Source organism: Panthera tigris, chromosome X (genome assembly GCF_018350195.1).
Source record: "Panthera tigris isolate Pti1 chromosome X, P.tigris_Pti1_mat1.1, whole genome shotgun sequence".
In the NCBI taxonomy this organism is placed as follows: Eukaryota; Metazoa; Chordata; class Mammalia; order Carnivora; family Felidae; genus Panthera; species Panthera tigris.
The window spans coordinates 90,749,463-90,777,059 of record NC_056677.1 but is presented as its reverse complement, the minus strand read 5'-3'; the positions used below and the strand labels follow the sequence as shown (position 1 = coordinate 90,777,059).

At 42.9% G+C, this 27,597-nt stretch overlaps 2 protein-coding genes across 2 annotated transcripts in view; one reads left to right on the top strand and one right to left on the bottom strand.

Moving 5' to 3' along the window:
- Window positions 1-1,496: 1,496 nt before the first annotated feature.
- CAPN6 (calpain 6) lies at window positions 1,497-17,699 on the top strand. The gene is made up of 12 exons (XM_042974186.1): window positions 1,497-1,663; window positions 10,199-10,330; window positions 11,335-11,543; window positions 12,053-12,245; window positions 12,805-12,998; window positions 13,240-13,317; window positions 13,436-13,622; window positions 15,189-15,311; window positions 15,490-15,692; window positions 16,276-16,397; window positions 16,740-16,876; window positions 17,401-17,699. Exons 1-12 carry the CDS (start codon window positions 1,499-1,501, stop codon window positions 17,581-17,583), a joined length of 1,926 nt encoding a protein of 641 aa, XP_042830120.1. The 5' UTR covers window positions 1,497-1,498; the 3' UTR covers window positions 17,584-17,699.
- Window positions 17,700-17,772: 73 nt separating this feature from the next.
- Window positions 17,773-27,597, bottom strand: part of PAK3 (p21 (RAC1) activated kinase 3) — a 137,738-nt gene continuing 127,913 nt past the window's right edge. Inside the window, exon 19 of the mRNA XM_042974188.1 lies at window positions 17,773-17,935. The gene's annotated coding sequence lies outside the window, so the exon portion shown is untranslated. The remainder of the gene's footprint in view (window positions 17,936-27,597) is intronic.

Genomic DNA, 27,597 nt, shown 5'->3' with positions numbered 1-27,597 from the left:
TTTATTAGCTGGATTTGGAGCTGTGGTACCTACACAGACACTCTTTAAAGTGCTAAGTAGGTTTTTTTTTCAAACTTTGTCCACTTTTCAGCAGATCCTCTGACCTTAATCAGATTTTCTTCTTTCCACCCTCATGTAATCATGAAATATAGATAAAATCTATTTTGTCCTTAAAATATATTTTTGAAATGATTGGCATCATGTAAATTTCACAACCCTCCTCTTATTAACCATTGAATGTCAAGAGAGAATCATTAAAATCATTACAAATCTGTCTTTGTGGATCAAGCAAAGGCATTGAGAACCCTATTATCACCCCAAAGCTATTTAAATCAAAGTTGCCTTTCAAATTATCCTCATAAAAACCAGTTGTTAGGGACATTTGAGCGTGGGGCACTCAGACATTGCTTGAAGAGCCCCTATATTAATTCTTTATTTAGCCATGTGAGATTTTTTTTTTTTAAAGAAAAGAAAACAACAGTGTATTGCCATGGGATAAGAATCTATAGTCCATCAAATCAGTGTAATTGAATTTCAGAGTCCGCTTTTTAAGGCGGGCAAATGATTGCACGTTACACTTTGAAGAAGAAAGACACACACACAATCTTTCTATCTTTCCTTGTCTTTGGAGGCCATCTGCTGAGCTCTGTTGCTTGCATGAGCCTTCCTGGCCAGTAATAAAAAATGCAAAGCTCTTTAAATGATAAAAGGGAAGGAATTGTGTAAAGGGGCTCTTTAGAAGTGAAAGAGGCTGCTTCTCCCCACAAGCACAAAGTGTGTGGCCCTTCAGGGCGCCAAATTATTCTGAATATAGTAAAACAACTTTCTCCTTTTATTTTCAAATTTAGAATTGTCCTTTACTTTAAACTCCTCTCTGCCAACTAAAACAGAAAGTTGCCCTTTAAATTATAATGACTTACTTTTAACTAGCAATCTTAACATTTATTATCTATTTCTTGGATAATATTGTTACGGCTTATATTGTCCCATTTGGCAAATGAAGATACTGAGGCTCCAAAATGTTTTAGGTGCCCAAGCCAAAGCCCCATGCTAAGCTAATTGGTTGCAGAGTCTGGACCCTACTTTCTATAAAAATGTTCACTTTTCTTGGGGCGCCTGGGTGGCGCAGTCGGTTAAGCGTCCGACTTCAGCCAGGTCACGATCTCGCGGTCCGTGAGTTCGAGCCCCGCATCAGGCTCTGGGCTGATGGCTCGGAGCCTGGAGCCTGTTTCCGATTCTGTGTCTCCCTCTCTCTCTGCCCCTCCCCGGTTCATGCTCTGTCTCTCTCTGTCCCAAAAATAAATAAAAAAACGTTGAAAAAAAAAAAATTTAAAAAAAATGTTCACTTTTCTTAAAGCCAGGCTCCAAGTGCCTAGCTCCAGGAATAAGTCCCTGGGATGACTACTGTTGGTCTAATCTCAGGTGATCTTTAACAGACGTAAGAATTTCTTTCTCCGATGACTACACTTTTTTCTCTTTGTAGACATAGCTCAGCACTATGGGTCCTCCTCTGAAGCTCTTCAAAAACCAGAAGTACCAGGAACTGAAGCAGGAATGTATCAAAGATGGAAGACTCTTCTGTGACCCAACCTTTCTGCCTGAGAACGATTCACTTTTCTACAACCGACTGCTTCCCGGGAAAGTGGTGTGGAAACGTCCCCAGGTAACTTGGTGGTTTTTGTTGTTGCTGTTTGTTGTTGTTGTTTTGTTTTTTGTTTTTTGTTTGTTGTTGTTGTTGTTGTTGTTGTTTTACTTTCTATCTCCTTCTTGATCTCTTTCATCATAACTCTGCCTGGTCCACTATTTCTCTTACACAGCCTACTATACGGAAAGCAATTTAGGAGACAGCTTTAAAATGCTAAGTTTTATGGATCTGTGTTTCTGGCTCCAGCTTGAGGAATGTTGAATTTCAGTCAAATTTGGTCAGATTTAGTTATTTTAAAGGAAATAAAAAAAATAAACAACAACAAATGCCACGCTTGCTTGCTTTCAGAACTTCACTTTAGTAAATGTCGTAACTCAAAAAGCAATTATACTCTTGTCTCTTTACCAAGTTACCTATCATAGCAACCTCAAGATAATCTCAGACCTGTGAGGACGAAAACTCCTTATGCGAGGAGCATAAATGAAATGAACTCTAACGAGGACAAGATGGAATTTGCACTGGGGGAAGGAGATTTCTTTGCTGCTCTTTGCATACCATCATCTAGATTCCCTCACAATTAGCGAAGTGGGATCTAAGTAGGAGTGTAGGTCTTTTACCATCTCTTAATAGTTACTATGGTTCTCTGTGGAACAGCTGTATATTGTGTCTCTAAAGTAAGTCTCAGGACCTCGTCGCAAGCCCTGCATGAGTGGGATCTCAATGTATGAAACCATAGGATGATGGAATCTGGAGAATGAATGGCAACCTTGCCCTCAATCTAAAGGGCATTATCACTGGAAGAAAGATATTACACCTGAGCCCCTTCCCAAAGTGGGTGACCCCAGAGATTTAGGCCCCAGAGGGCTGTTATGAAATGCAGATTCTTGGGCCTTCACAATATCCCCAACAACGCTCTGATTCCATGCATTGACGTATCTTTTTGTGCACTCGAGGTTTGCTTTCTTCAGTGAGCAAGCCTTTTATCCGCAACTTTTTAGTTGCCATTTTCACAGCTTCAATTCCTAAATGGACTTCTCACAAGAGCTACTTCAGTTTATGTAGGTTGCCACCAGGTGGTGCCAAGATACATTGGTCACTTCAAGGCTCTTGTTTTTTCTATATGACTCAAAGGACATGTCTCAGTTTTTGCCCACCAAGTATGATAGCCATTGAGAGTGAGACTTGGAGAAGTTCTCTCCATCGGAAGGAAGACTACGCTCCTCTTGACTTTCTGTGCCTCCAGTGGTTGACACACCCCTGCAGATCACTGACCTGCAATAAAAATCTGGGAAACATGAGCAGAACTCACTAGCCACTAATTCGGTATGCAGAGAGGTAAGTTTTGTTTTGTTTCGTTTTCCAGAAATGCATGGAGAAAATAGAGCTGTGTTGCTGAAAGCCACTCTTATGAACAAATGATGATAATGAGGCGCACCTCTCGGTTTTGATGCTTGGATATGAAAGGAAGGAGATTGACGGGGCGGAAGTAGCACAAAGGGAGGCAGAAAATTGAAGGAGGTTTTCCGGGGGGGGGGGGAGGTCTTTTTAAAATAGGACAGACTTGAACATATTTCTTGGCCAAGGAGGAAACAGTAAAGAAGAGGTTGAAGACACAGAAGCGAAAAGGAATGATTGATGAGGGACAGGTCCTGGAGGAGATAGGAGGAGACCCAATGGGCGGCAAAATCACAGGCCAATGTGAAGCCATTTCCCAGACGTGAACCAAGCTGACAGTGCTTCCTGTACTGGCCGGTCTTTAGGCACAGGTTTCCTTCTCTGTCTTGGCTCAGTCTTTTGTCCTGTGCTTTCTTCTTCCAAATTCTGTGGATTGAACCCTAGATGGATTAGCAAGGAAGAAAAGAACTTAATAACCATGGCAATAGTCCATCTTGCCTCTCCCCACTCCTTCCAGGGTGGGGGGATAGCAGAGAGAGAGGGTGAATTGGGATGGGAAAGAAAAAGGAATCAGCATCTATGTCATGCCTACTATGGGCCTAGAGACTGTGTTTGGAGTTTTCTGTACATTTTTTTTTCACCTCATCTTTATTTGTCATGGCTGGGCAAGGTTGGGTATCTCACATATTTCTTTAATGTAATTCTGTTTTTTTCTGGCTTGAAAAATAAAGGTAAATATGATGCCCATTTTATTGATGGGGAAACTGGGTTTCAGAGAGATGGTAATAATTTGCCTGGGGTCAGACCCCTGATACCCTGGGATTTTAATCCAGGTTTGACTGCAAAGCTGGTTTTCACACTACCATGCTGCTATTTCAGGGAGACAGGCTTGTTTGTGTCTCCTCTCTTGCTAAAATAGGTAGCTTCCAACCAGTCAATTATCACATTCCTCCTCATTGGGTTGATGCCAATTAATTGACTAATATGATCAATTAACTGATCCATACTCTCCCTTTTGAGAGCACACTGTGTGTTTAGTCTTGAGCCCAAAGGGAGAGTCTTGAGAAACATTTATTGACCTACTCTGTTCAGCCTCTGGGCAATTTACGGACACAGCCTGGGGTGAGGCACTCCCATTCCAGCTGGAGAGATGGATATTGAGCTATCAAAGAGTTAAATAATAAATTAATGCCTGATATAAGACATGCTATTTTCAGGCATACAGACAGTAAATCCTATAGGGTTTTGAAGAAGGGGAAGATCCGCATAGATTGGAATGGTTGGGGAAGGGGCCTCTTGTGGGAAGTAAGGGAAAAACAAGGTTCTGGACCACCGTCTGAGTCTCCTCAAAAAGCTGTGGATTCCTTTCCAGCCAGAGTGGAGGCCAAGCCTGTGGTCAAGAACCACGTCAAAGTTCTCTGGCCTCCCATCAGGAAAGCTGAGAGACAGCCCTGGGCCTCTCCGAGTTGGCTCAGGAAGACCAGATGGGTCGTTGGCCTCACCCGCTTCATTGGCAAGGTTGAGATCCTGGTTTGCAGGGAAGCTTTCAGACATCTTGTCCCTTGGCATGCCACACAGCCTCATCCTCAACCAGGCTTTATTTTCTGAAGTCTTTAAAATGGAAGAAGCGTGATTAACCTGATAGTTTTCTGTTGCTTTCCTTTCCCATGCTGAAAAGCTTCTGCCTTTATCAGCCTTCATGCCTGCAAACTCCACTGCTAGTTGAACCAAAATGACTTCAGCCAAGTTCCCAGTATCCCAGGGTAGGATTGAGTTCCCCTTCTTCCCACTTGCCACTTCCTTGCCGTGTCCTAAGGAGCCACTTTAGATAGACAGGGCTTATGGGAATGTTTTGCAGTTATTCAGGGCCAGCTCATCTGCCTGTACCCTCCATAGAAAAATCCTTCTCCTTAACTCCTTCATTGGCCCAATGGCTGCAGCTATTGTCCTAGCTTCCTGGGGTACAACGGTATATTGCTTGAGGCAAGTACTCCTGAACTTTCCTGCCCTTCTGGCGTGTCAACATATATAGTCTTAGTAAATTCTAAGTTTTACTGATTTATACTGACTTAGAGGCTTATACCGATCGCAAGGCTTCAGGTAAAATTTTGAGGCTGAAATCTGGCTGCCAAATTCCCATAAAAAATCTCTTCTCCAGCTCTCTCCAGCCACTCTCCCCTCCTATCCGCCTCTGGCTTTTTTCCTGACTGACTCATACCCAGCTACAATAGTGTCTTAGAGTCAGACACATCTAATCCCTGACTAAAGTGGAACAAGCCCTCATGGGGGTTTGCACAGCCAGCTGTGGGGGAAGTGAGGGCACCTGCACAAGATCTCCTGTCAGCTCTGGTAGAGTTTTGAGTTTGGTCTCTACTACCATTACCATTGCCCAGGTCCTTCCACTAGGAATACCCTCCCCAAGGGCCATTTCACTACACTGGATGGGAGGAGGGTGACGAGGTTCTGGATAAAAGCCAAAGTGGTAGGAATGGAAGGGAAAGTTTGATGAAGGGAAGATATTAGAAGAATACACAGGCCTTGGTGATGGATTGCCTGTGAGGAAACAGTAAAGAGGAAATACTTTCCTCGGTGCTAATAGAAGTTTCCAGCTTCCCACTGAATGTGACACCTCTATACAGTAGTTTCGGCCTAGGCTGTTCAAAAATTTATTGTTCTTCCCAGAGATCATGTCCCCCAACCTGATTAGTCCTAATGTTTTCCACTGTTGACACAGTTGAAGAGAGTTGAATCGGCCCATTCTCTTTACTGTTTACTTTACTTTCCTGTTTATTTTAAATTCCCCGTTTTAACAGCTTTATCAAAGTACAATTTATATACTATAAAATTTACCTGCTCTAATTGTACGATGCAATGACTTTTAGTAAACTCACAAAGTTGTGAAGACATCACCACAATCCAGTTTTAGCACAGACACATCATCCCAATAAGACCCTTCGTACACATTTGCAATGAGCCAACTTCCCCCCCTCCATTAAAGGTAGTCAATAATCTCCTTTTAGTTTCTATCTAGATTCACCCAATTCTAGACATTTGACTTAAGACAGAATCATAAAAGTAGCTGGTTTCTCTCGCTTTGCATAACATTTTCAAGGGTCATTCATGTGGCAGCAGGTAATCAATTTGTCCCTTCTGTGGCTGCACAGAATTCCATTGCACGGATATGTGAATTCTTCCCAATAAAGCAGTTTGAGATTTATATCTGGAGTCTTCTACCAGAACTATGAAGGTTCAAGTAAGAAGATGACTAGGCAGTGACTTGGTTGCGTAGGTTGGAAGTGAAAGGTAGGCTGAAGATCTTAATTCTCAGACTTCATATTGAATTTCCCTCAGAGGGGTTAGGAAGGAAGTGAATATTTTACTGACGACAAAATCTTCACACAAAAGTAAAATTCTCCAGCAGGTAAAGTGGACTCCTTGAGAGCCTCGTCCAACATTGGTCCCCAAGTCCAGGTCTACCTACAAATGCCCCGCTTGGAGATGGTTCTTCAGTTTTCTACGGCAGCCCTGAGCCTTCTAGAACCACTTAGAGTGCTGGACTTTAGTCATAATGTATCGACTGCAGGGCCAGCCTCACTTGTAGGTGTCCATGCCCCCATCCCATCAGTACTCCAAGACTTCATGGAGTACTCTGGAAAACGCCTCCACTTTTCTGGCTGCTGGTTTTCTAGGCATCCTTTCATTTTGCTGTGGTTCTTGAGGTATGCCTGGGACATCAATTTTCACCTGTGTAAAAAAATTGCAAAAGATGTGGATGCTGTGGGTGCAAAGGGAGTCACATAGAATGATGTGTGTAGGGCTCCAAGGCTTGTAATTGTATGCCTCCCTTCCCCCAATCTTCCAGAGGTCTATGTGAAGGGACATGAGCTGAGAGCAATGGGAAGTTCTCTCAGGGCTCAGCTAAGAGAACATATTTCCTGGAGAAGCTGTTTTGCTTATGGAAGGCTTTGGCGCAGGGATGGGGATAGGCAGAGACCATTCCTGGCTTTACTCTTGGTGTCCAACTTCCTAGTTGTGTGTGTTTCCCCTAAGAAATTATTTTGCCTTGACAAACAGCCCAGTTCAAGGATCACAGCAACTGTGCCAACACAGCTGGGAGCCATTAGGGGCCCAGCATCTCCCCTCCCTCTCAAGCCACCCAAATATGTGAATATGTGAGCCGTGACCTCTCCCCAACTCCATTCCTTACCACTCTAGCAGAGCTCAGGCTGAAATGTCCCATCTGTACTCTATATCTGTGCTCTGAGCTACAGAAAATTTTCTCCAGCCTTACTTCCCTACTCCCAACAGGAAGACACCCTGTTGTCCAAAACTATGGGAAAAGTCAATCAGCAGCCACTTCATTATTTTCAAGTGTGTCGCCAAAAAGTCCGTTTGGCTCTTTGACTTGCAGTGGCTTGTTACCCTTTACCCTTTTTACCTCTTTAGCCCCTTTCTAGTCTCTGGCTTCCTTAAAAAGGTAGAGGATGTGGCATAATAAAGATTTTCACCCATGTTTCATATCACGGTGCTGACACACATAAGAGATTGGTTCACATTTAGTTGATTAAATTGAGGAGTTTAAAGCCCGTTGGTGATATTTAGCCTGGAACCAAAAGCTAAGATATAACTTAAGCAAGTCTTCCAGAACAACGAAGAGCTTTTAGGTGAGCGTTAAGGAAAGAGGCATGAAACACTGGGATGGATGACTGATACAGGTGGTTGCAGCTCTGTCCCTGAAGAGCTGCACAACATTACCTTTTTTGTGGTGGACATCCATTAACCTAAAGGCAAATGGATAGGCCAGCTGAGGTCTTGAGTTTCCTTCTCAAATTATACGTGCTTTCGAAGAACCTAAAACTTTAATCCTAGGTCTCCTACTAAACTAGCTGCACACCCGGTGGGGGGCAAGTTGCTGCCTTTCTCTGAGCCTGTTTTCTCCTTTGTAAAATAAGCAAATTGAATAAATAGTCCCTAAAATTTCTTCCAGCTCTGACAGTCTATGGCCTGTTAATTTATCAGGTTTTAAAACCCATTGTTAAATGGCTATCCATCATGTATGAACAGTGGGGAAGTAAAACATGGGCCAGTTTATAAGAGGAAATAGAAGATACAGAATCTTGGGCCCAAATGTATATTCTTTTGTGATTACATACAGCTACACACACACACACACACACACACACATACACACACACACAATGACCACACTCAGCTTAGATCTATAGGAGAATAATTACCCAGTTCCTCAATTTGAGTTCTGTTTACATGTATTTGTTCATCTACGTGACCCTTTAGATCTTGAATGAAAGTTGGCATGCCAAAAGTGTTGGCTGAGCCTGGATCCCTGCTGTGAAATGAGAGCCTTATGGAAACCCAAGACACTGTAATGTAACTCCAACCACTAATAACTTTACATAAAACCAGCAAATCATTTGCCTTAATAATCTAAAAGGACACTTTTCCTTATGTCAGTGTTCACTTGATTGTTTTTCCATGCTAAGCAACAATTCTATGTGTCATCTAAACTCAAGAAATCATTGGATAACTTGACGTCTTGCTCCAAATCAAATGGTAACACTTGACCCACAAAACAAAACTGTGTTTAGTTTCATCTTAGAAAGGGCAAAGAGACAATTAGGAGAGAAAGGGTATCAGGGCCTAATTCACCCAACACACCTGCTTTATTCTCAATAAGTGAAAAAACAGGCAACCTCCACCCCATAAAAAAATATTAAGATAGAAGTCTTCTAAGACAAAAAAGTAATGATGAGACACTAGGTATGCATCTAAAAAAAAAGTGACCAGAAAATCCAAAACTGAAAACCCACCTAACCCTCTCCTTTTGGCAGAGGGATGCCCAATTAATCTTCAGTTTGGATTTGTCCCTGCCTAGAATGCTTATTCCTTTCCAGAGTTATTTTGGCTTTTAAAGAATATATGGAATGTTTCATTCTGTAGACCAGACCCTTCATCAAGGAGAATTATGTCCATTTAAAAAAGAGGTTTGAGAAGCAGAAAAATATAGCTGTCTCTATTTAATAAATTTTAAAAGGATGTATGTCTAGATTTTCTTTCCATTTGAGACGAGGATTTATTTCTGCTGGGTAAGCAGAATGTCAAGGTACCGGCCAACGGCCTCCTCCACGAAGCTTTCTCCAGCTACTCAAGACTTCATTGGTATTTCCTGCCTTTGAACTCTGCAAGTGCTGATTCTCTGAGTCACACAATCATGTCTTCAATTATACGATGTTATGTATGCGGCTATGCCTTTGTCTCTGCTGGTCTCTCTATTCGTTATGCCTCCATACCTCTCCCTTGTCCAACTACCTAACGCTAGGCATCCCCAAAGCTTCATCTCGAATGTTACCACTGCTATTCAATCTATTCTGTTTACCACCAGGGAAGCATTGGGGATCTTTCCTTTAGACACTGATTATACTTTGCAGATAATTCCGATGTGCCCTCAGACGTTGTGTTGTAGTTGTCGTGTTTGGGTCTCATTTTTCCACTCACAGTGGGAAAGGCACAGCTGTTGACATGTTGGGGAAAGAGACACACATACACCCCAAACAAATGTTTCCCCCACTCTGTCTAGCTTCCCTCAGAACATCCTCACAGGAACACTCCAGCAGACGCTCTTTTCCCACAGACGTGGAAAAATCTAGTTGCCATGGAGACTGCTGTCGCCTTCGCTTTACGTTGGGAGAGGGCTTTCTGTGTAAGGTCTCGTAATTCATTTTCCCAGAGAGGGAGAACAGGTGCTTCAGGAAATTTCATCCTGACAAATGGGAGCAGAATGCAATGTGCTAATCTCTAGTTCCATTCAGAAGCTCCCTGCTAGAGTGAAAACTCTTCCAAATTTCAATGCTAGCTCTGAGGGTCCCGGCCAGCACATCTCAACCTGTCTCCACGTGTCCCCTCCTCCCATTTCTCCTGTTATTCCCCACATAACCCTTTTCCTGTGGCTAGATGATCTGCTTTGGACTTTTCCTCACCACGCCTAGTCCCGTGCTGACCTTCCCTTTATCCCACTTATGGAAATTCTAGTCACTATCTTTAACCCAAGCTCTTCTTTGAAGTCTGTCCTGCCTCCCTCAGCTCACGTTGACCCTCGGGAAACCCTTTCCTCATTCTCAGAACCAATGATTGTATTCACAGGACATCTGTGATGACCCCCGTCTGATTGTGGGCAACATCAGCAACCACCAGCTAATCCAAGGGAGACTGGGGCACAAGCCGATGGTCTCTGCGTTTTCCTGTTTGGCTGTTCAGGAGTCTCACTGGACAAAGGTATCCCCCCTCTTGTGAGACTTCACTCAGTTTCCACCTTCTTGTCTTCTTTAGTAATTTGGGGAAACATCAGGTCATAAGTTTTTTAGATTGTTCAATTCCTGAAGTCGAAGATATTAACTACATGACTTCTCTCCATTTATTACTAGGGTTTTTTATAAATACAGAAAATTGAACAAATTTTGCAGTGACTGCCTCTATACTCACCTAGATTCTTACCATTAAAATTGCTCTATTGGTTTTGTCACACAAGAGTTGATCTTTTGTCACTGGCAGTACTTTGACTTAGTAGCTCTGCACACTTGTCTTCTCTGTACCAAATGGAGTTATAGAGTACCAGCAGGGGCCAGGAGATCACAGATATGGGTAACAGAAAAGACAAGAAAGATGAAAATAGTTCCTTGAAACAGTTCTAATAAATTATTGAATACAAAAATTCCTTTGGCATTTAGGTAGAGTTGAAGACAGTGGAGTGTTGACTTGATTTTTCTTCAAAAAAATAATTTTAGAAGAGTAATTTGTAATTGCATATAAAAAGGAGAATTTCCTAAAGATAATTTTATTCAAGGTGTGAATGAAATCTGTATTCGATAGAATCTGCATGAAGTCTCTAGGATGGGCCTTTAAACACTGGGCCTTGTAGTTTCATTGATTTTGTCTTTTAGGTGGTTAAACATGCCACCGTGAATATGTTTGTGCGGACAGTATCTCATGATCGAGTTTGAGATTATCTATGGGAAACAATTCAACCCCTACCTGGCTCCCCCCAGTTATCCTGTGTGCATTCAGGCATGGTAACGCTATCCTCGGCAAAACTGAACCAGGGAAGCGAAAGCTGTGGGAAAAAATGCCCAACCTTGGACCTCCCAACTTAGACCCAAACCCAATGTATTTGATGTGCTTCCTGTTGCCATCCATATACATTTGCCAGAAGTCAACTGCAATCTCAGTTGTTGGATATCGTGTGGTGAATAAGAGCTGTATGAATGTTTTTATGTTTCCAGACAATTCCCAACCATAAGGAGCAGGAATGGGACCCTCGGAAACTAGATAAATATGCTGGAATATTTCGCTTTCGTTTCTGGCATTTTGGAGAATGGACTGAGGTGGTGATTGATGACCTGTTGCCCACCATCAATGGGGATCTGGTTTTCTCCTTCTCCACTTCCATGAATGAGTTTTGGAATGCTCTACTGGAAAAGGCTTATGCAAAGTAAGGAGGGGGTTGACCACTCAGGGAACACGAGGAGAGGAACGCCACATTTGTCCTTGGGAGCTCATGCTCTGCCAGCCCGGCCCCTGAGTTTACACTGGGCAGGACATCAGTCAGATCCAGGGCATTGCTTTGGGCATGGGACTGGTTCTCAGAAATCCTGGATGATAGACAAATGAGCTGTGCTGGTTTCCATTAAAAACCCTCCCTGCTCCTAGGTGCCCCTTCTTGTGGCTAATCTGCAGATCAGATGGCATTGTAGCCTCAAATTCTCTCTTTCTCTAATATTTACCTGGAGAAAGAAGTTTCTTCATGGACTGTCCTTGTTCAACCCAGCCTAAGCCTAGAAATCGCTGCCTATAATCTCAAAATACCTCTCATTTTCATACCTAGAGAAAAGCCAGCTGGTAAAGGCTGGCTGGGCAGGGACTGTTCTAATTCTTGGGAACAAGATACCCTTCACGTGGAAAAGTAAATTTACAAAGATAACCTTGCGTATTTGCCCCCAGGCTGCTTGGTTGTTATGAAGCCCTCGATGGTCTGACCACCACTGATATCATTGTGGACTTTACTGGCACGTTGGCCGAAACTGTTGACATGCAGAAGGGAAGATACACTGAGCTTGTTGAGGAGAAGTATAAGCTGTTTGGGGAACTTTACAAAACATTTACCAAAGGAGGACTGATCTGTTGCTCCATTGAGGTTTGTTGTCACCCCAAAACAACCATTCTTTGCTCACTCTACAAAACTGAGTAGGGAATGTCACCCTTACCCCAGAGACTCAGGAAAAGACATTGCAGAACTCAGAAAATTAACAGTACACTTTGAGTCCTGGAGCAGAGACCGTACAGCTTTAACCTTTTATGCTTTTGCACCAACCATCCCACTGGGGGCCAATGCAGCTTCTGCGCTGGTGTAAATAGCCTCTGCTAAATTCTTCCTTCTGCCTCTGCCCCTGCATGTGAGGTTATAGCTGTTTGCTCATGGAATAAACCAGCCCCACCAAAATTTAAAGCTGCTCATGTCAATGTACCACTGTGGGTACTTTCAATCTGAATTGTTTAACTGAGTTGTTATATTAAATTCTGTGTTTCCTTTCTTTCACTTGCTTTGTGCCAAGTCAAGATATCTGGATAAAATTTCTATCCACATAGGGAGAACTAGCTTTAACCCCGCTGGGGTAAACCAATCAAGGAAGAGGAGGAGCCAGGCCTTGGGTCTCCCAATTCTTGTGGCCTTATGTGTCTTTCTTGGCTCTCAGTCTCCCAATCAGGAGGAACAAGAAGTTGAAACTGACTGGGGCCTACTGAAGGGCCATACCTACACCATGACTGACATTCGTAAGATCCGTCTTGGGGAGAGACTGGTGGAAGTCTTCAGTACTGAGAAACTGTATATGGTTCGCCTGAGGAACCCCTTGGGACGGCAGGAATGGAGCGGCCCCTGGAGTGAAATGTGAGTGACATTTCCCTTGGACTGCCACATCTCCAAAGCCCTATAGTTTGTCCTCGCGCCCCATCCCTCCATACTGCTAGTGTGCTGTCAATGCTTAGTGACATTTGTGGGGTCTGTGACCCAGCCGGAGGTGAAATAAAGCAGGTCCGATCCTCATGCATTCTGGTCCATTAGCATCCTGTTTACTGTACGAAGTCAATGGCAAAAATGATGGCTTATCCCTTTGCTCATTTGCCTCTAGCTCTGAAGAGTGGCAGCAACTGACTGTGGCCGATCGCAAGAACCTGGGGCTTGTTATGTCTGATGATGGAGAGTTTTGGTGAGGAGGGGTTTTCTGTGCTAATTGGAATTAGCTGTGGAATTGGGTCTCCACATGGAACTACAAGGGGAGGTATTAAGTACCATCTTCTTTTCTTTCCTGCCTTCCTTCCATTCAGGATGAGCCTGGAGGACTTCTGCCGCAACTTTCATGAGCTGAATGTCTGCCGCAATGTGAACAACCCTATTTTTGGCCGCAAGGCGCTGGAATCGGTGGTGGGATGCTGGACTGTGGATGATGATCCCCTGATGAACCGGTCAGGAGGCTGCTATAACAACCGTGATACCTTCCTGCAGAATCCCCAGGTGTGAATCCATTTTTTTTTTTTTCCTTTGCCTCCAACTTAGCAAGGCAATAGGAACTCAGGTCTCACCTCGGAGTATTTCTTTGACATGAATTCTTCAATTTGCAGCAACATTATTCAATCTGAGCAGTCTTCTCTGGCTGCCGCTCTCCTGGCCGTACTGCTTAGTATGGATTTTTGTGATTGTCCCTCATTGGACACAAAGGATCTGCTCCCGGACGCTTTCTCAATTCTTTTTCATTTCCTTATTGCGCAACTGTTCTCTTGGGGGTGGATTTACTATACGTGTCTTCTTTCTCATGCAGTGATTCTTCTGAATGCCATCGTTATATTTCCCTTTTCGCAGCCAGAACCTGGTCATTTTTTCCCAGGATTTGAATCACTACCCTGTCAGTGAGGCCATCCCATCAATCTTCAGTTACAATGCTCTTCCAGAGGATACGTTAGGAGTCAAGCCCAGGCACGCCCCAAAGCAAAAAATCCTGACATCCAAAGCCTGAATCTATAGTAATCTTGATGGTTTTACCCCATAATGTGCTGAAGAGGTAACCCACAGGAGACAAGAATTCTGACTGTATTGCCACCTTACATGGGTGTGTCTTTTCTTTCCATGGGCCTCATTGGCCACGCAATTTGAAGAACACTAGGTTAATAGACTGATTTACTTAACTCATATATTTTCCCCATTCCTTTCATCTTGATTGTCCTTAAAGAAACGAAAGCTCCCATTACCCTCTACCTCATCTCCATGTACAACCCCGGAGATGTTTCAAATATCGGGCACATATAGCAAGCTGGAGAAATGGGCTTTCGGCTTCACTCTTAACTGTCTGCACAGTGTACAGGATTGATCTTTAGGGTCCTTGTGAGCCTATGGCTCTGAATTTATTTTCTGTTTCTTGTGAAAGGGAGGGAGCAACAAGATCTGAGTGGGAGATAGACAGAGGCAGAAAGAAACACCAAGACAGCGACAGAGTGAACATCCAAATGCCTTTTAATTTTACTTCCCAATGGCACCATGGGTCCGTCAGATGAGGTTTCAAAGTCTCTAGCACAGGTCTGCAGCCTTCCCTGGAGAGGTGGTTGCAAAGCATCACCTCTCTAAGGGAGTGGATCCAGCCCCTCCACAAGCCACACATCTGGGCTAGCTATAGGAGGCTAGCTGAAGGGAGTGGCTATAGTGTCAGGTTAAGTCACACAAAAGTGCTTTTTGCCTTTATAGATTCTGGAACTTTCCTGTGTGCAGTTTTTAAAAGCAAAGGGCAAAACAAAACAAAAAAACCTAAGATCTTACCGAGAACTTATCAAAACAAAGCATACCTTCTTTGGCATCAAAGATCTAGGCATGAAGTTGTCTCTCATGCTGAATGTCATAGGGAGGACCAAAGATATGACCTACACTTAGCACATCTATGGATTATCCAAGGCCTCAGTGTCTGGTCAATGGCAAAGTCCAGAAAATCATGCAAGTCTCGACTTCTTGGTGTAGTTTTCTTCCCTGAAATCTGAGCCGGCTCATCTGAAATGAAAGTGCTAACTAAGCTCCTTGGTGGCCTCTTTCCTTTAGTACATCTTTACTGTGCCCGAGGATGGGCACAAGGTCATCATGTCACTGCAGCAGAAGGACCTGCGTACTTACCGCCGCATGGGAAGACCTGACAACTACATCATTGGCTTTGAGCTCTTCAAGGTAAGAATGGGCATTAGGAGCAGAGTGAATAATGGCAACCAGAGTCGAAATTAGGATGGCCTGTAGTTAGGGGACTGAAGGTAGGTCCAAGGATAAGGAAAGCAGAGGACCTAGGATCTCCTAACACAAACACTGTGATCTGAGCAGAATGGAGCCTTTCATCCCGTTTCATTTCCAGGTGGAAATGAACCGCAAATTCCGCCTCCACCATCTGTACATCCAGGAGCGTGCTGGGACTTCCACCTATATCGACACTCGCACTGTGTTTCTGAGCAAGTACCTGAAGAAAGGCAACTATGTGCTTGTCCCCACCATGTTCCAACATGGCCGCACCAGCGAGTTTCTCCTGAGAATCTTCTCTGAAGTGCCCGTCCAGCTCAGGTTCAGCTTCCTTGGCCAGCCCTGCAAACTCCTATTTTCTGCTTTACCTCCAATCCTAACCTCCTTGACCCTGCTCCTCCTGTACAGACACACAAAAGGACAAGTTGTTCATGTCAGACTTCACTGAAATGATGGCGGTAGAAATATTTCTCAAAATGATTATTTTCATAACCATGAAAAATTCCTTAGGAGAGGTCTGAGCTTCAGAGCTCTGAGCTACCATTTAAGGGGAACGGGCCTCTAACCTAAGCTTTTCCACTTATATCTTATCTTCCGTTCTCCGGCTGACTCTATTTTCTCTTGAACAGCTGGCACTCCTCACCGCTCCTGTGCTGTGTTCCGAGTGCTGGGTCACCAAAGCTACCTTTTCACCCCAGCCATGCCTACTCTGATCTTTATCTGCTGGTCCTTAAAGCGAGGGGAAAGCAAAACAGACTCATAAAATATAAGCTATGCCTGAGGAGGAATGGGCTAGGTCACTCAGCATTCCATGCCTTTCAGCAACAATGTCTGCTTTGGCAGGCCTGTCTCCTCATCTGAGGGCCTTCATCATCAGTGATGTATCTTCTTTTTGATGTTCCAGGGAACTGACTCTGGACATGCCCAAGATGTCTTGCTGGAACCTGGCTCGTGGCTACCCGAAGGTGGTTACCCAGATCACTGTTCACAGCGCTGAGGGCCTGGAGAAGAAGTATGCCAATGAAAGTAAGAACGGCAGAGGTGTCTGGGGAAGCAAACTTCGGTTTCATTTATTGCATGCATGGCTAGAAAAGATGGTCACAAATGATTCTCTCCAGCGGTATTCAGTCTAGAGAAGTCCGGAGGGCTGTCAACCTTGACAGAGAAAGGGATGTAAACTTCTTTGGGCAAGGTCTACACAATGCTCCCTTTCATAAAGTATGGAAAAGAAAAGGGAATCAGGAGCAAAAGTTCTAAGTCATTCTGATACCCAGATGCTATGCTACAAGTCCTAGTGAAATACTTTCTTGACTACCTAGAAAGAAAACTTTAACGACTCTGTTAAAAAGCAACTGCCACTTTTTCCAGCTGTAAATCCATATTTGATCATCAAGTGTGGAAAGGAGGAAGTCCGTTCTCCTGTCCAAAAGAATACTGTTCATGCCATTTTTGACACCCAGGCCATTTTCTACAGAAGGACCACTGACATTCCTATTATAGTGCAGGTAAGAATGTGAACGGGCCCTGCCTCCCCTCCCCCCCTCCCAGGATGGCTCACATTCCGTACAGGATTCTAGATTATCCCCAGTGCCTCAACTATCTAGGATACAGAGCAAGGGTTATCCTCACTTCCTTGTGGGCAGAAGTCCACATGCTCACAGGTACACATGTCGACAGGCACTTTAAAATCCCACGAGCACCATATGCCAGTTCAGATGACCCTTATCCTGATCAGGGATAGGTCAGGATGGACCGCTACGGTTTGGCTGTTTTTCTGACTTGATGCTTCTGCCCGTCCGCCTTTACATAGCCGTCTCCTAGCTCGAGGTGTCCCTTGAGCCCTGCTGGCTGGCTTTTCATCTCTACTCTGTGCGGTATCTTCCTGTCAGCCAGAGACATATTGGGAAAGATAGTCTCTTGGTTTTAAAACAGGCCTTTTCAAGTTCCGCACTGGGTTCTAGGTGCCACGGGGCAAAGTCCAGTCTCGCAGAGGGTGGCTCATATTCACTCTTTCAAATCGTCTCTCCAGGTGTGGAACAGCCGAAAATTCTGTGATCAGTTCCTGGGGCAGGTTACTCTAGATGCTGACCCCAGTGACTGCCGTGATCTGAAGTCTCTGTACCTGCGCAAGAAAGGCGGTCCGACTGCCAAAGTCAAGCAGGGCCACATCAGCTTCAAGGTTATTTCCAGCGATGATCTCACTGAGCTCTAAATCTTCAGCTCTAGCGAATCCTGACAGAGCTGTCCATCCTTTTCTTTTCTGTCAGATGCCAGGTCTTACCTAATTCATAATCCTTTGAAAGAAAGAAACTCACAGTAACTAACTTTTCCTTTCTTCTGATAAGTTCCCCATACCTCCCAATCCAAGTAGCATCAGTAGCTACATAACCTATATACCTCCAGCAGCTGGACAGGGGGAGGTGACAGTTCTATGTGGAGGTCATACAGATGTTTTCCAACAAAAGATCTCCGGGGCTTCCGGGGGTGAAATTCAAGCAGGACAACAAGAGCCTGGATACCCTACAGATGTCTTCGCTGCTTTCCGGTGCCCAGCGTTATCTTCCCTGTAGGGCGTGTTGAGGAAGGAAGGAGGGGTGGTCAAGGCCAAGCCGGTCTAGCCTGACATCCCAGCTCCTGACTGAACACTACAGACCTCCCAGCAGCATCTGACCCAGCGGCCAGCACCCGCTTTTAAGTCCCCAGCCTTTATCACCATGAGCACCATTGCCACCTCCGTCACCACCTCCGGAAAGTGTAGTCCTGCCCTCACCCGAGTCACCCCCCCCGCAGTAGGTTTGACCTTCATGTTGAGGAAGCTTCCTAGGTGCTTAATGACGAGCTGGAGTTGAGTGAGGCCTAGATAGCGGGCAGGGCCTGAGCTCCAGCTCAGTGGAAGCCAGCTGTGTGCCACCAGAGGGAAAAGTGGAAGAAGCTGCAGTGGGAGACGAAGCCTCGGTCCCCCACCCATCCACACACACCTACACTCACACACGCGCACGTAGGCGCGCACGAACTACCGTTCAGGCAGTCAGTGGGCACGAGGAAGGACAAAGCAGTACCACACGCTCCCGAAAGGATGAGAAAACCCACCCGGGCATAGGATAGCCAGTTTGGGGCCCCTGACTGCAATGTGAAATCTCCTGCTGCTGCTAGGTTTACAAACAAGCCTGTTGTCCTGTGCCTCCTAATATCATTGGTACTGAAGACCCCATCTGGGGGCTTGAGATTCTGGGTCCCATCCCAGGCCCCTCAGGCGTTTCTTTCATTTGGGAAGCTTCCCTCCCCGGGGGCATTTGTTTGCCCTCTTGTTTTTCAGTGTTTCTACAGAATTCTTTCTAGGGTCATTCTGAACTGTTCTTCCCCCCCATCTCATCTATCAACGTTCTACCCCTCCTTCAAGGTCCAGCATAAATGCCACCTCCTCCACGAAGCCTTCCCTAACTCCTCCCAACCCCCACCTCTGACAATATTTCAACGCTTCCGCAATGATGAAGAAAAAACATAGCTGTAGTACTTAGTCTAGTCCAGCACGCATTCATTTAAAAATATATTTTGTAGGTTTTTTTTTTTTTTTTTTTTTTTTTTTTTTTTTTTTTTTTTTAGTTCACTGATTTCCTACCATGTTTTTCAGTCTGTGTAACTTCTGCAGTGCCTTCACCACACTGCCTTACATAATCCAAACCACAATAAAGTTCACATTCAATAAACCGACCAGTCTTGGCTTGATTCGATGGGATGGGAAAGATGGCAAGAGTGACCATCTCTTGAGACTTGTTTTGGAGCCGCTAGAATTGGGAGTGGGGAGAGGGGAGTTTGTGCAGAGGCCTTAGCCACGTTCTGATGGTACAGTCCTTTATCCAGGTGGGGGACCGGGAGGTTGGGAGAAGAGAATGGAGAGGGTCCCTCTTCTAGTCCACATTCAGGGATATTTGAGTGGTATTGGGGGGTTACACGATTTTGAAGCCCCTACAAGATCGAACCCAAGGCCAAAGCCACAGTGGCCATATCTTTCAAGGACAGACCTCCCCACAGGACAAAATAGCAAAGCCTTCCTCCCCTCATCTCCTTTAGAGCCAAATGGATGTGAAGACATCACTCACTTGCTTCCACCCTCAATATCTCATCTGCCCATCTGGAGGGGGGTGGTACACGGAAGCTCCCCTTTTTTCTTTATCTTTGCCTCTTGACAGGCAAGGACACCTAAGCAGGGGAGGGGTCTGCAAGCTCAGCAGAACAGTCCTTAACCCGTCGCTACAGCACTAGCCCAGAACACAGTAGAGACGAACTTTTAAATACGGGTATTCAGATGCGGTAGAGCTTTGTCAGAAATGAGCTGTACTGTACGAGTAATGTAATAGTTCTCTATGGTCAACAGATGGCACTATGATATTGCAATTAAGCTCAAAGAAGCTATTACATTTTTTTTTTTTCAGAATGAGCATGTTTTTCCCCTAACTAAAATGTAGAACAGAAAAGGAACCAACACTTTTTGATTTTTTGCGATGTGTCAGGCTCCATGCCCAGTGCTCTGTATTCTTCACATCTCATTTTAATGCCCATGACAACTATACTGAAGTGCTGTTGTTATTCCCGTTTTGTTTGTTTGTTTTCAAAAATAAGGAATCGAAGCCACCGAGAGGTTCACTGCCTTACTCAAGGTTGTTTGGTCAGTAATCATGTCATGATTCTTAGGCAATCACATCTATTGACTCGTAGACCTTGACCCTTTCTGGGAAGATATGCTGTCCCACAGAAAGTGGAAATATCTTCCCTACACTTATAATACCAGCGGTATATCCACAAGACTGTACCAATAAGTGTCCAGCTAGCATACAAAATGTTTCTCTCTTGGAATCTTTACCTCTCTCATTTCCGTGTGCACATATGTACTTACATATGCACACATAGAGTTTGTCAGTAGACTTGGTTTTCCCAAAAGGAATCTAATGCAATAATACACACTGATATGTGTGGGATAACGATAACACAAGTGCATCTCAAAATAATTACGCCGAGTAAAAGAAGCCAGAACAAGAGGATGCAACCTGCCTGATTCCATTCATATAAAATCTTGAAAATGCAAGGGGCACCTGGATGGCTCAGGTGGTTAAGCATCTGACTCTTGATGTTGGCTCCGGTCATAATCCTAGGGTCGTGGGATGGAGCGCTGTATCGGGCTCCGTGCTGAGCATGGAACCTGCTTGGGATTCTCTCTCTCTCTCTCTCTCTCTCTCTCTCTCTTTCTCTGCCCCTCCTCCCCACCTCAAGAAAAATAAACATTTAAAAAAAATCTTGAAAATGCAAACTGCTCTCTAGCAACGTAAAACTGATCATTTGTTGCCTAGGGAAATGGGATGGGAAGAAGGAAAAGGAATACAAAGTGGCCTGAGGGAACTTTGGGGAATAATGCCCATATTTATTATTTTCAAATTACTCTGTATCTTGACCATCATGTTGGTTCCTCGACTATGTGCATTTTTCAAAAACTCAACTGACTTTTGCTGTAAATACATTTTTAAGAAGTAAAGCCTTACAATCACTTCACCCCATGACCGATCCTTTAAAGTTTCATAAGTACCATATCTAAATACATTAGAAACTCCTCCTGACAAAGTTATAATTTTTTTTTGGCTTCCAATGGTCATGCACATTTTTAAAAACTTAAGAGGAGGAAAATAGTATTTTATGTTTGACATTTCTATTTCTCTTTATTCCTAAAGTTCCAAGATTCTCCCCAGTATCATTTATGTTCAGCCTGAAGAACTTCCTTCAGTATTTCTTTGAGACCTGTTTTCAAATTCTCTTTGTTTTTCTTCATCTAGGAGTGAATTTATTTTGCTTTCATTCTTGAAGGATATTTTCATTGGATATAGAATTCTAGTTAGGCATCTCTTTCTTTCAACAATTTATTATTTTTTTTTTCAAGTAAACTACCCCCAATGGGGGCTCAAACTCACGACCCCAAGATCAAGTCACATGCTCTACTGACTGAGCCAACCAGACACCCCACTTTTTCAGAAATTTAAAGACATTTCTTTGTCTTCTACCCTCCATGGTTTCTGATGAGATATCCACTCTGTTTCAAATTATTGTTATCGTATATATTATGTGCCATTTTTTCCCAGCGGCTTTCAAGATTTTTCTTTATTCATGTTGAGCAGTTTTATTATCTGTCTAGGAGTGATTTTCTTTAAGTTTATACAGTTTGGAGTTCACAGAGTTCTTGCGTCTGTAAATTTATGTCTTTGATTAAATTGGGGGAGATTTGCAGCAATGAATATTTCTAAAATTACTTTCCGCACGAATCTCCTTTCTGCCCCCTCTGGGCCTTTAATGACATGAATGTTAGATCTTCTGATATTGTCCCAGAAATCTTGGAAGTTCTGTTTAATATTTATTTTCATTTTTTAGTTGACATATATGTCTTGAATTAAAACTCTTCATTTTAAAAATGCACATAGTGTAAATGATTTGACACACCGAACCCCCCGAGTCAGGAAACACTGGTAGAAGTGATATCTAAGCCCATCTTAATGGATGAATACAATTAATCAAATGAAGAAGAGAGGGACCAACAGTTATAAGGAGTGAGAATGATGTGTGTACATGACTTGCAAGGGAGCATGAAATGTTTGGAGAAAAACAATTAGCTTGCTGCAGGTGAAACATATGGAATGAATCATGCAAGATCTTATATTTCAGGATAAGTACTTTTTAAAACAATGTTTATTTGTTTTGAGAAAGAGAGAGAATCCCAAGCAGGCTCCGACTGTGGGCACGGAACCCAACATGGGGCTAAATCTCACAATTGTGAGATCGTGGCCTGGGCCAAAATCAAAAGTCGGTAGCCTAACCACTGAGCCACCCAAGTGCCCCATCAAGATAAGCACTTAAAAAAGATGTTTATTTATTTTGACAGAGAGAGAGAGAGAGCACATGAGTTGGGGGGAGAAGCACAGAGAGGAGAGAGAGAGGAGAAAGACAGAGGATCCCAAGCAGGCTCCATGCTGTCAGCCCAGAGCCCCATGAGGGGCTTGAACTCAGGAACCATGAGACCATGACCTGAGCTGAAGTTGGTTGCTTAACTGACTGAGCCACCCAGGCACCCACAGTTTTTTTTTAAATGTGAATGGAGTTTCTTTCTTCTTTTTACTTTTCTGAGTTTTCTCATGTTTCCATAATGAACATGTATCACTCTCTTATAACAGCGTTAGTGAAATGTCATTCTCATACCATACAATTCACCAATTTAAAGTGTGCAATCCAATGGCTTTTAGTGTATTTACAGAGTTGAGCAACCATCACAGCAATTAATTTTAAGAAAAGTTTATCCCTTCCAAAAAGAAACCCTGTATGTATGCTTTAGCAATCACTCCTGACTTCCTCCCAGCTCTTTTCCCTTCCACCCTAGGAAACCACTCATCTACTTTCTGCCCATGGACTTGACTATTCAGACACTTCATACAAATGGGATGATACAATACGCGACCTTTTTTGTCTGGGTTCTTCCAGCACAATGTTTTTAAGTTTCATCCATATTGTAGTATGAATCAAAACTTCATTTCTTTTTATTGCCAGGTAATATTCCATTGTATGGCGATACCACATTTTATTCACTCATCAGCTGATAGAAACTTGGGTTGTTTCCACTTTTGGCCAATCATGAATAATGCTGCTGTGAACATTCATGTACATGTTTTTTTGTGCGGACATACATTTTTAATTTTCTTGGGTATATACAGCTAAGAGTGGAATCCTTGGATCACATGGTAACTCTGTGCTTAACCGAGTAACTGACAGATGATTTTCCAGAACAGCTGCTCTGCGTCCCTGCCAATACTTGCTATCTGTCTTCCCTTTTCCCCAGTTTTATTGAGAAATAAATGACGTACATCGCTGTATACATTTAAGGTGTACGTCATGATGATCTGACATAAGTTTAAGGTATACAGCATGAGGATTTGATTTACACACATTGTGAAATGATTACCACAAAAGGTTTGGTTAACATCTATAGTCTCATATAGATACAGGAAAAAGAAAAAGATTTCTTGTGATGAGAACTCTTAGGAACTACTCTTTTAACAACTTCCCTATATTATACAGCAGTGTTAGCTATAGTCACCATGTTGTATATCATATCCCTACTACTTTTTATCTTAGAGCTGGAAGTCTGTACCTTTTGACCACCTTTATCCAATTCCCCCTCCCCTCCCCATTGCCTCTGGTAACCACAAATCTGATCTATTTTTCTATGAGATTTGTCTTCTTGATAATTTGCATCCTAGTGTGTGAAGTGATATCTTGTTGTAGTTTCGATTCGCATTTGTCGGATGGATAATAACGCTGAACATCTTTCTATGTGTCTATTGGACTTTGTACATCTTTGAAAAAAATGTCTGTTCAGATCCTTTGGCTGATTTTTCATTGGATTATTTGTCCTTTCATTAGTGAGTTGTAAGTTTTCTTTATATATTCTGGATCTAAGTCATTTAACATATTTTCAAGGTTTCTCTCCCATTCTGTGGGTTGTCTTTTCTATTTCTTGATGGTGTCTTTTGGACCACAAAAGTTTTAAATTTTGATGGTGTCCAGTTTATCTCTTTTTTTCTTTTGTTGCTTACGATATTGGTGTAATATCTAAGAAACAATTGTCCAATCCAAGGCCACAAGATTTATGTCTATATGTTCTAAAAGTCTTGAAGTTTTAGTTCTTATATGTAGGTCTTTGATCCATTTGAGTTAATTTTTATATATGGTGTAAGATGAGGATCCAACTTAGTCCTTTTGCGTGTGGATATCCAGTTGTCCTAGCACCCGTTGTTGAAAAGACTATTCTTTGAGCAAGTGAATAGCCTTGACACTCTTGTTAAAAACCAACTGACCACGAATGTACGGATTCATTTCTGCGATCTTAATTCTGTCCCACTGATATGTAAGTCTATCCTTCTGCCAGTATCACACTATCTTGACTAATGTACTTTGTAGTGAGTTTTGAAATCAGGAACTGTGAGATTTCCAATTTTGTTCTTTTCTTTCAAAATTGGTTTGGCTATTCTGGGCCTCTTGAATTTCTATATGAATTTGAGGATAATCTTGCAATTTCTGCAAAGAAGCCTGTTGGGCTTTTGATAAGGATTGCATTGAATTTTTTATATCAATTTAGGGAATATTGCCATCTTATTATTAAATAGCATTTAACGCAACATCAGGGTGAACATGGGACATGTATTAGTTTTTAGATAAAAGTAAAACTAATAGTATTTATTTACAAAATGGTACACTATCCTCCTTTCAGGGCCCCCTTCTCAACAATCACCCCATATCCATCTTGTATTGTTTCTAGTTCGTCCTCTAGAGACAGAAACAAAGACCTTGCTATTAGAACTGGGCCATATCACAAAAGGGTAGCTCTGATTCTGAGGATTCTTGGTTTTGCATACTCTTCATACAGTCTCAGGATGGGCAAGAGGAAAACTATCATTGATCAAGAGGAAACTGTTAGCCAAATCTTGGGCCCTGAATTTCCTCACAACATGGTCTCAATCTTTACATTTTACATGGGTATAACTATTCCAGTCTTACAGATGAGGAAGTGAAATCCTGGGGAGTTTACAGAATTGGATCGAACTCACAGGACTAAGTGGTAGAGGTGGGATTTGAATCAAAGTTGTTCTAACTCTAGAGCTTTTGATACACCCACTGCCCCCATGCCTGTAGACTACTGAGAGTATGAAAGCACCTTTCTAATCCTTCTTCCCAGACATAGAAGAGGGTCTCTTCTCCTTTCTCTGGACTCTCTTAGGCTGAGTTGTTCCCAGATGCTCTTTAGAGATGTTGAAGGTCACAAGAAAAGTTCATAGTCTCTGCCAGGGTCCTTATCCAAGCTGACCTGGCCCCTGGCATAGTCCATCTCTCTGAGGGTGCTCTGCCCAGAGAAGGTCATTGCCTTTTATCCCAGGGCTGAACTTATAGCCAAACCAACAGCACTCATACTTTTGAATTTCAGGACAGAACTTCTCACCTGGTAAACTGAGATGAAGCTCTCAGTAGTAACTGTGTAAAAACATTTTAAGGTGTATAAAAACATTTTACTCCATAGTGGAAGATTTCTGTGTGTATGGCCTTAGACCAGTATAGGGCTAGTCCCCAAAATTCTGAATATATCAAATCCATCCAAGTTATTGGTCAAAGACCATGACTTCTGGAGCACCAAAATAAGAGAGGAGTTAGCTTACTTTTTGGGAGTGAGGTTAACCAGCAACAAGAAGGACAAATCCAAACACCATGGAATGGGGAACGCTGTATGCTTGTTCTGAAATGTGCCCTCTTTTACCCAGTTTGTGAGTTCTCAGCTTCAGAACTAACTACATCACTGGGCTTATATGCTTTTCCTATGGTTATCATACTGGGAGACAGGGAGAGTTTACAGTCACATGCTGTAGCCAATGTTCTTCACCATTTTTTTTTTTTACTTCCTAGTGGCTTAGGGATCAATTTTGACTTCTCGATGTGACTTTCATAGGTGGTTTCCATATCTCTCCATGGATCTACAATCAGGGGTTATGGTTTCTGTTCAGGGAGTATTAGATAAGTTCTTGAACTTTATGTGAGGATCCACATGAAGGGGACACACTGGAGAGCAAAAGGCCCATCCTGATGGTGCCAGAGAGTCCATGGAAAGGATTTAAAAAGCGATGTGACCTAGTCAGATATACTTTCTAGAAAAAACAGTCTAGCAGCAATGCGAATCAGAATGCCAAGAGTAGAAGCTGAAAGACCAGTTCATAAGGCCTTCATTATTTTTTTTACGGATTTCTGCAATATTCCACAGTAGTAGTGAGGGTAAAAACTAAGGGGATAACTTAAGAGATACTTAACAGAAGGAATCAAGGGAACTTGGGAATTGAGAAAATAGTAGGGGTAAATATGAAGAGAAAATTAATGACCCTATATTTCTTTTTTTTTTTTATGATGACACCTAGATTTCTGATGTAAGGGGTAATGATAAAGAGAAAATAAGAAGGGGATCTGATGTGGTGGATAGAAGATATGCATTCAGTTGGGGCAATTTGAGTATCAAGTAAGTAGGTAGATCTATAATTAAGGTATGAAGTTTAGAGGAGACATATTGACTGGAGATAATCATTTGGGAGTTATGGTATAAGTGAGAGCTGGAGCCAATGGCTGTAAGAAAAAAAGACCATGAAAGAATCCTGGGGGTCAACTACATGTAAAGGGTGGGTAGAAGCAAGATTATGAAAAGGGAACTGGAGAAATGGCAGAGAGGTGAGAGAATGATAAGGAAAGAGTGGTCACAGAATCAAGAGAAGACAGGGTTTCGAGAAGAAAGGAACATCCAACATTCACTGAGTCAACTAAAGTTCATTGAGTCACTACTATGTGCCTTGGGATGCCTCAGGGGATTAAAAAGAAGATACTTGCCCTGGTGGAGTTTACAGTCGACTAGGAGAAGTTAGACAATAAAGTAAATAAACAAATGGTAGAGTATGCAAGAATTGATAGATATTATGGCAAAAAGGACTAAGGAAAGAGTAACAGGAGTTCTGGTCAGAGAAGTGCCGTTGAAATGGGGTAATCAGGGTAGGTCTCATTGAAAAAGAAGTATTTGAGCAAAGACTTGAAGTGAGACAGAGAGATGTGTGGATATCTGAGGGAAGTTTTCCATTTAGAGAGAACAGCCATCACAGAGGCTCTGAGGCAAAGACATGCTTGAAATGTTTGTGGATTAGCAAGAAACCACTTCATGTGGGGCAGAATGAGTGAAGGAGGGAATAAAATGGGATAAGATGAGAAGATAAGGGGATGGCACACACAGTAGAGGGCCTTGTAAGTCACTAGAAGGATCTCGTCTTTAAGAGAAATGTGGAGCCATTAGAGAGATTTGGTTTATGTTGAATGCCATGCCAAGACCAGAGGTAGGCATGCAAGGGTTTTAAGAGTATTACACAATGGCTTTGGCAATATAAGAAGGGACTTTGTAACTATTTAAAAAAGCTGGTTATTTCAACCAAAGAAGGACGAGGACTTGAAATACAAATGTCAGGCATGGGCCTGCTTTTACACACCACAAGACTTCGATACAGAAACCATCGCTGGATGCTCCACCCAGGTGCAAACCACTGGAGTTAGTGGGCAAAGATTTCTTGCTTTTGGATATAGATGGGAGAAAAATTGGGGTGCATAGTCACACTGCACACTTCAC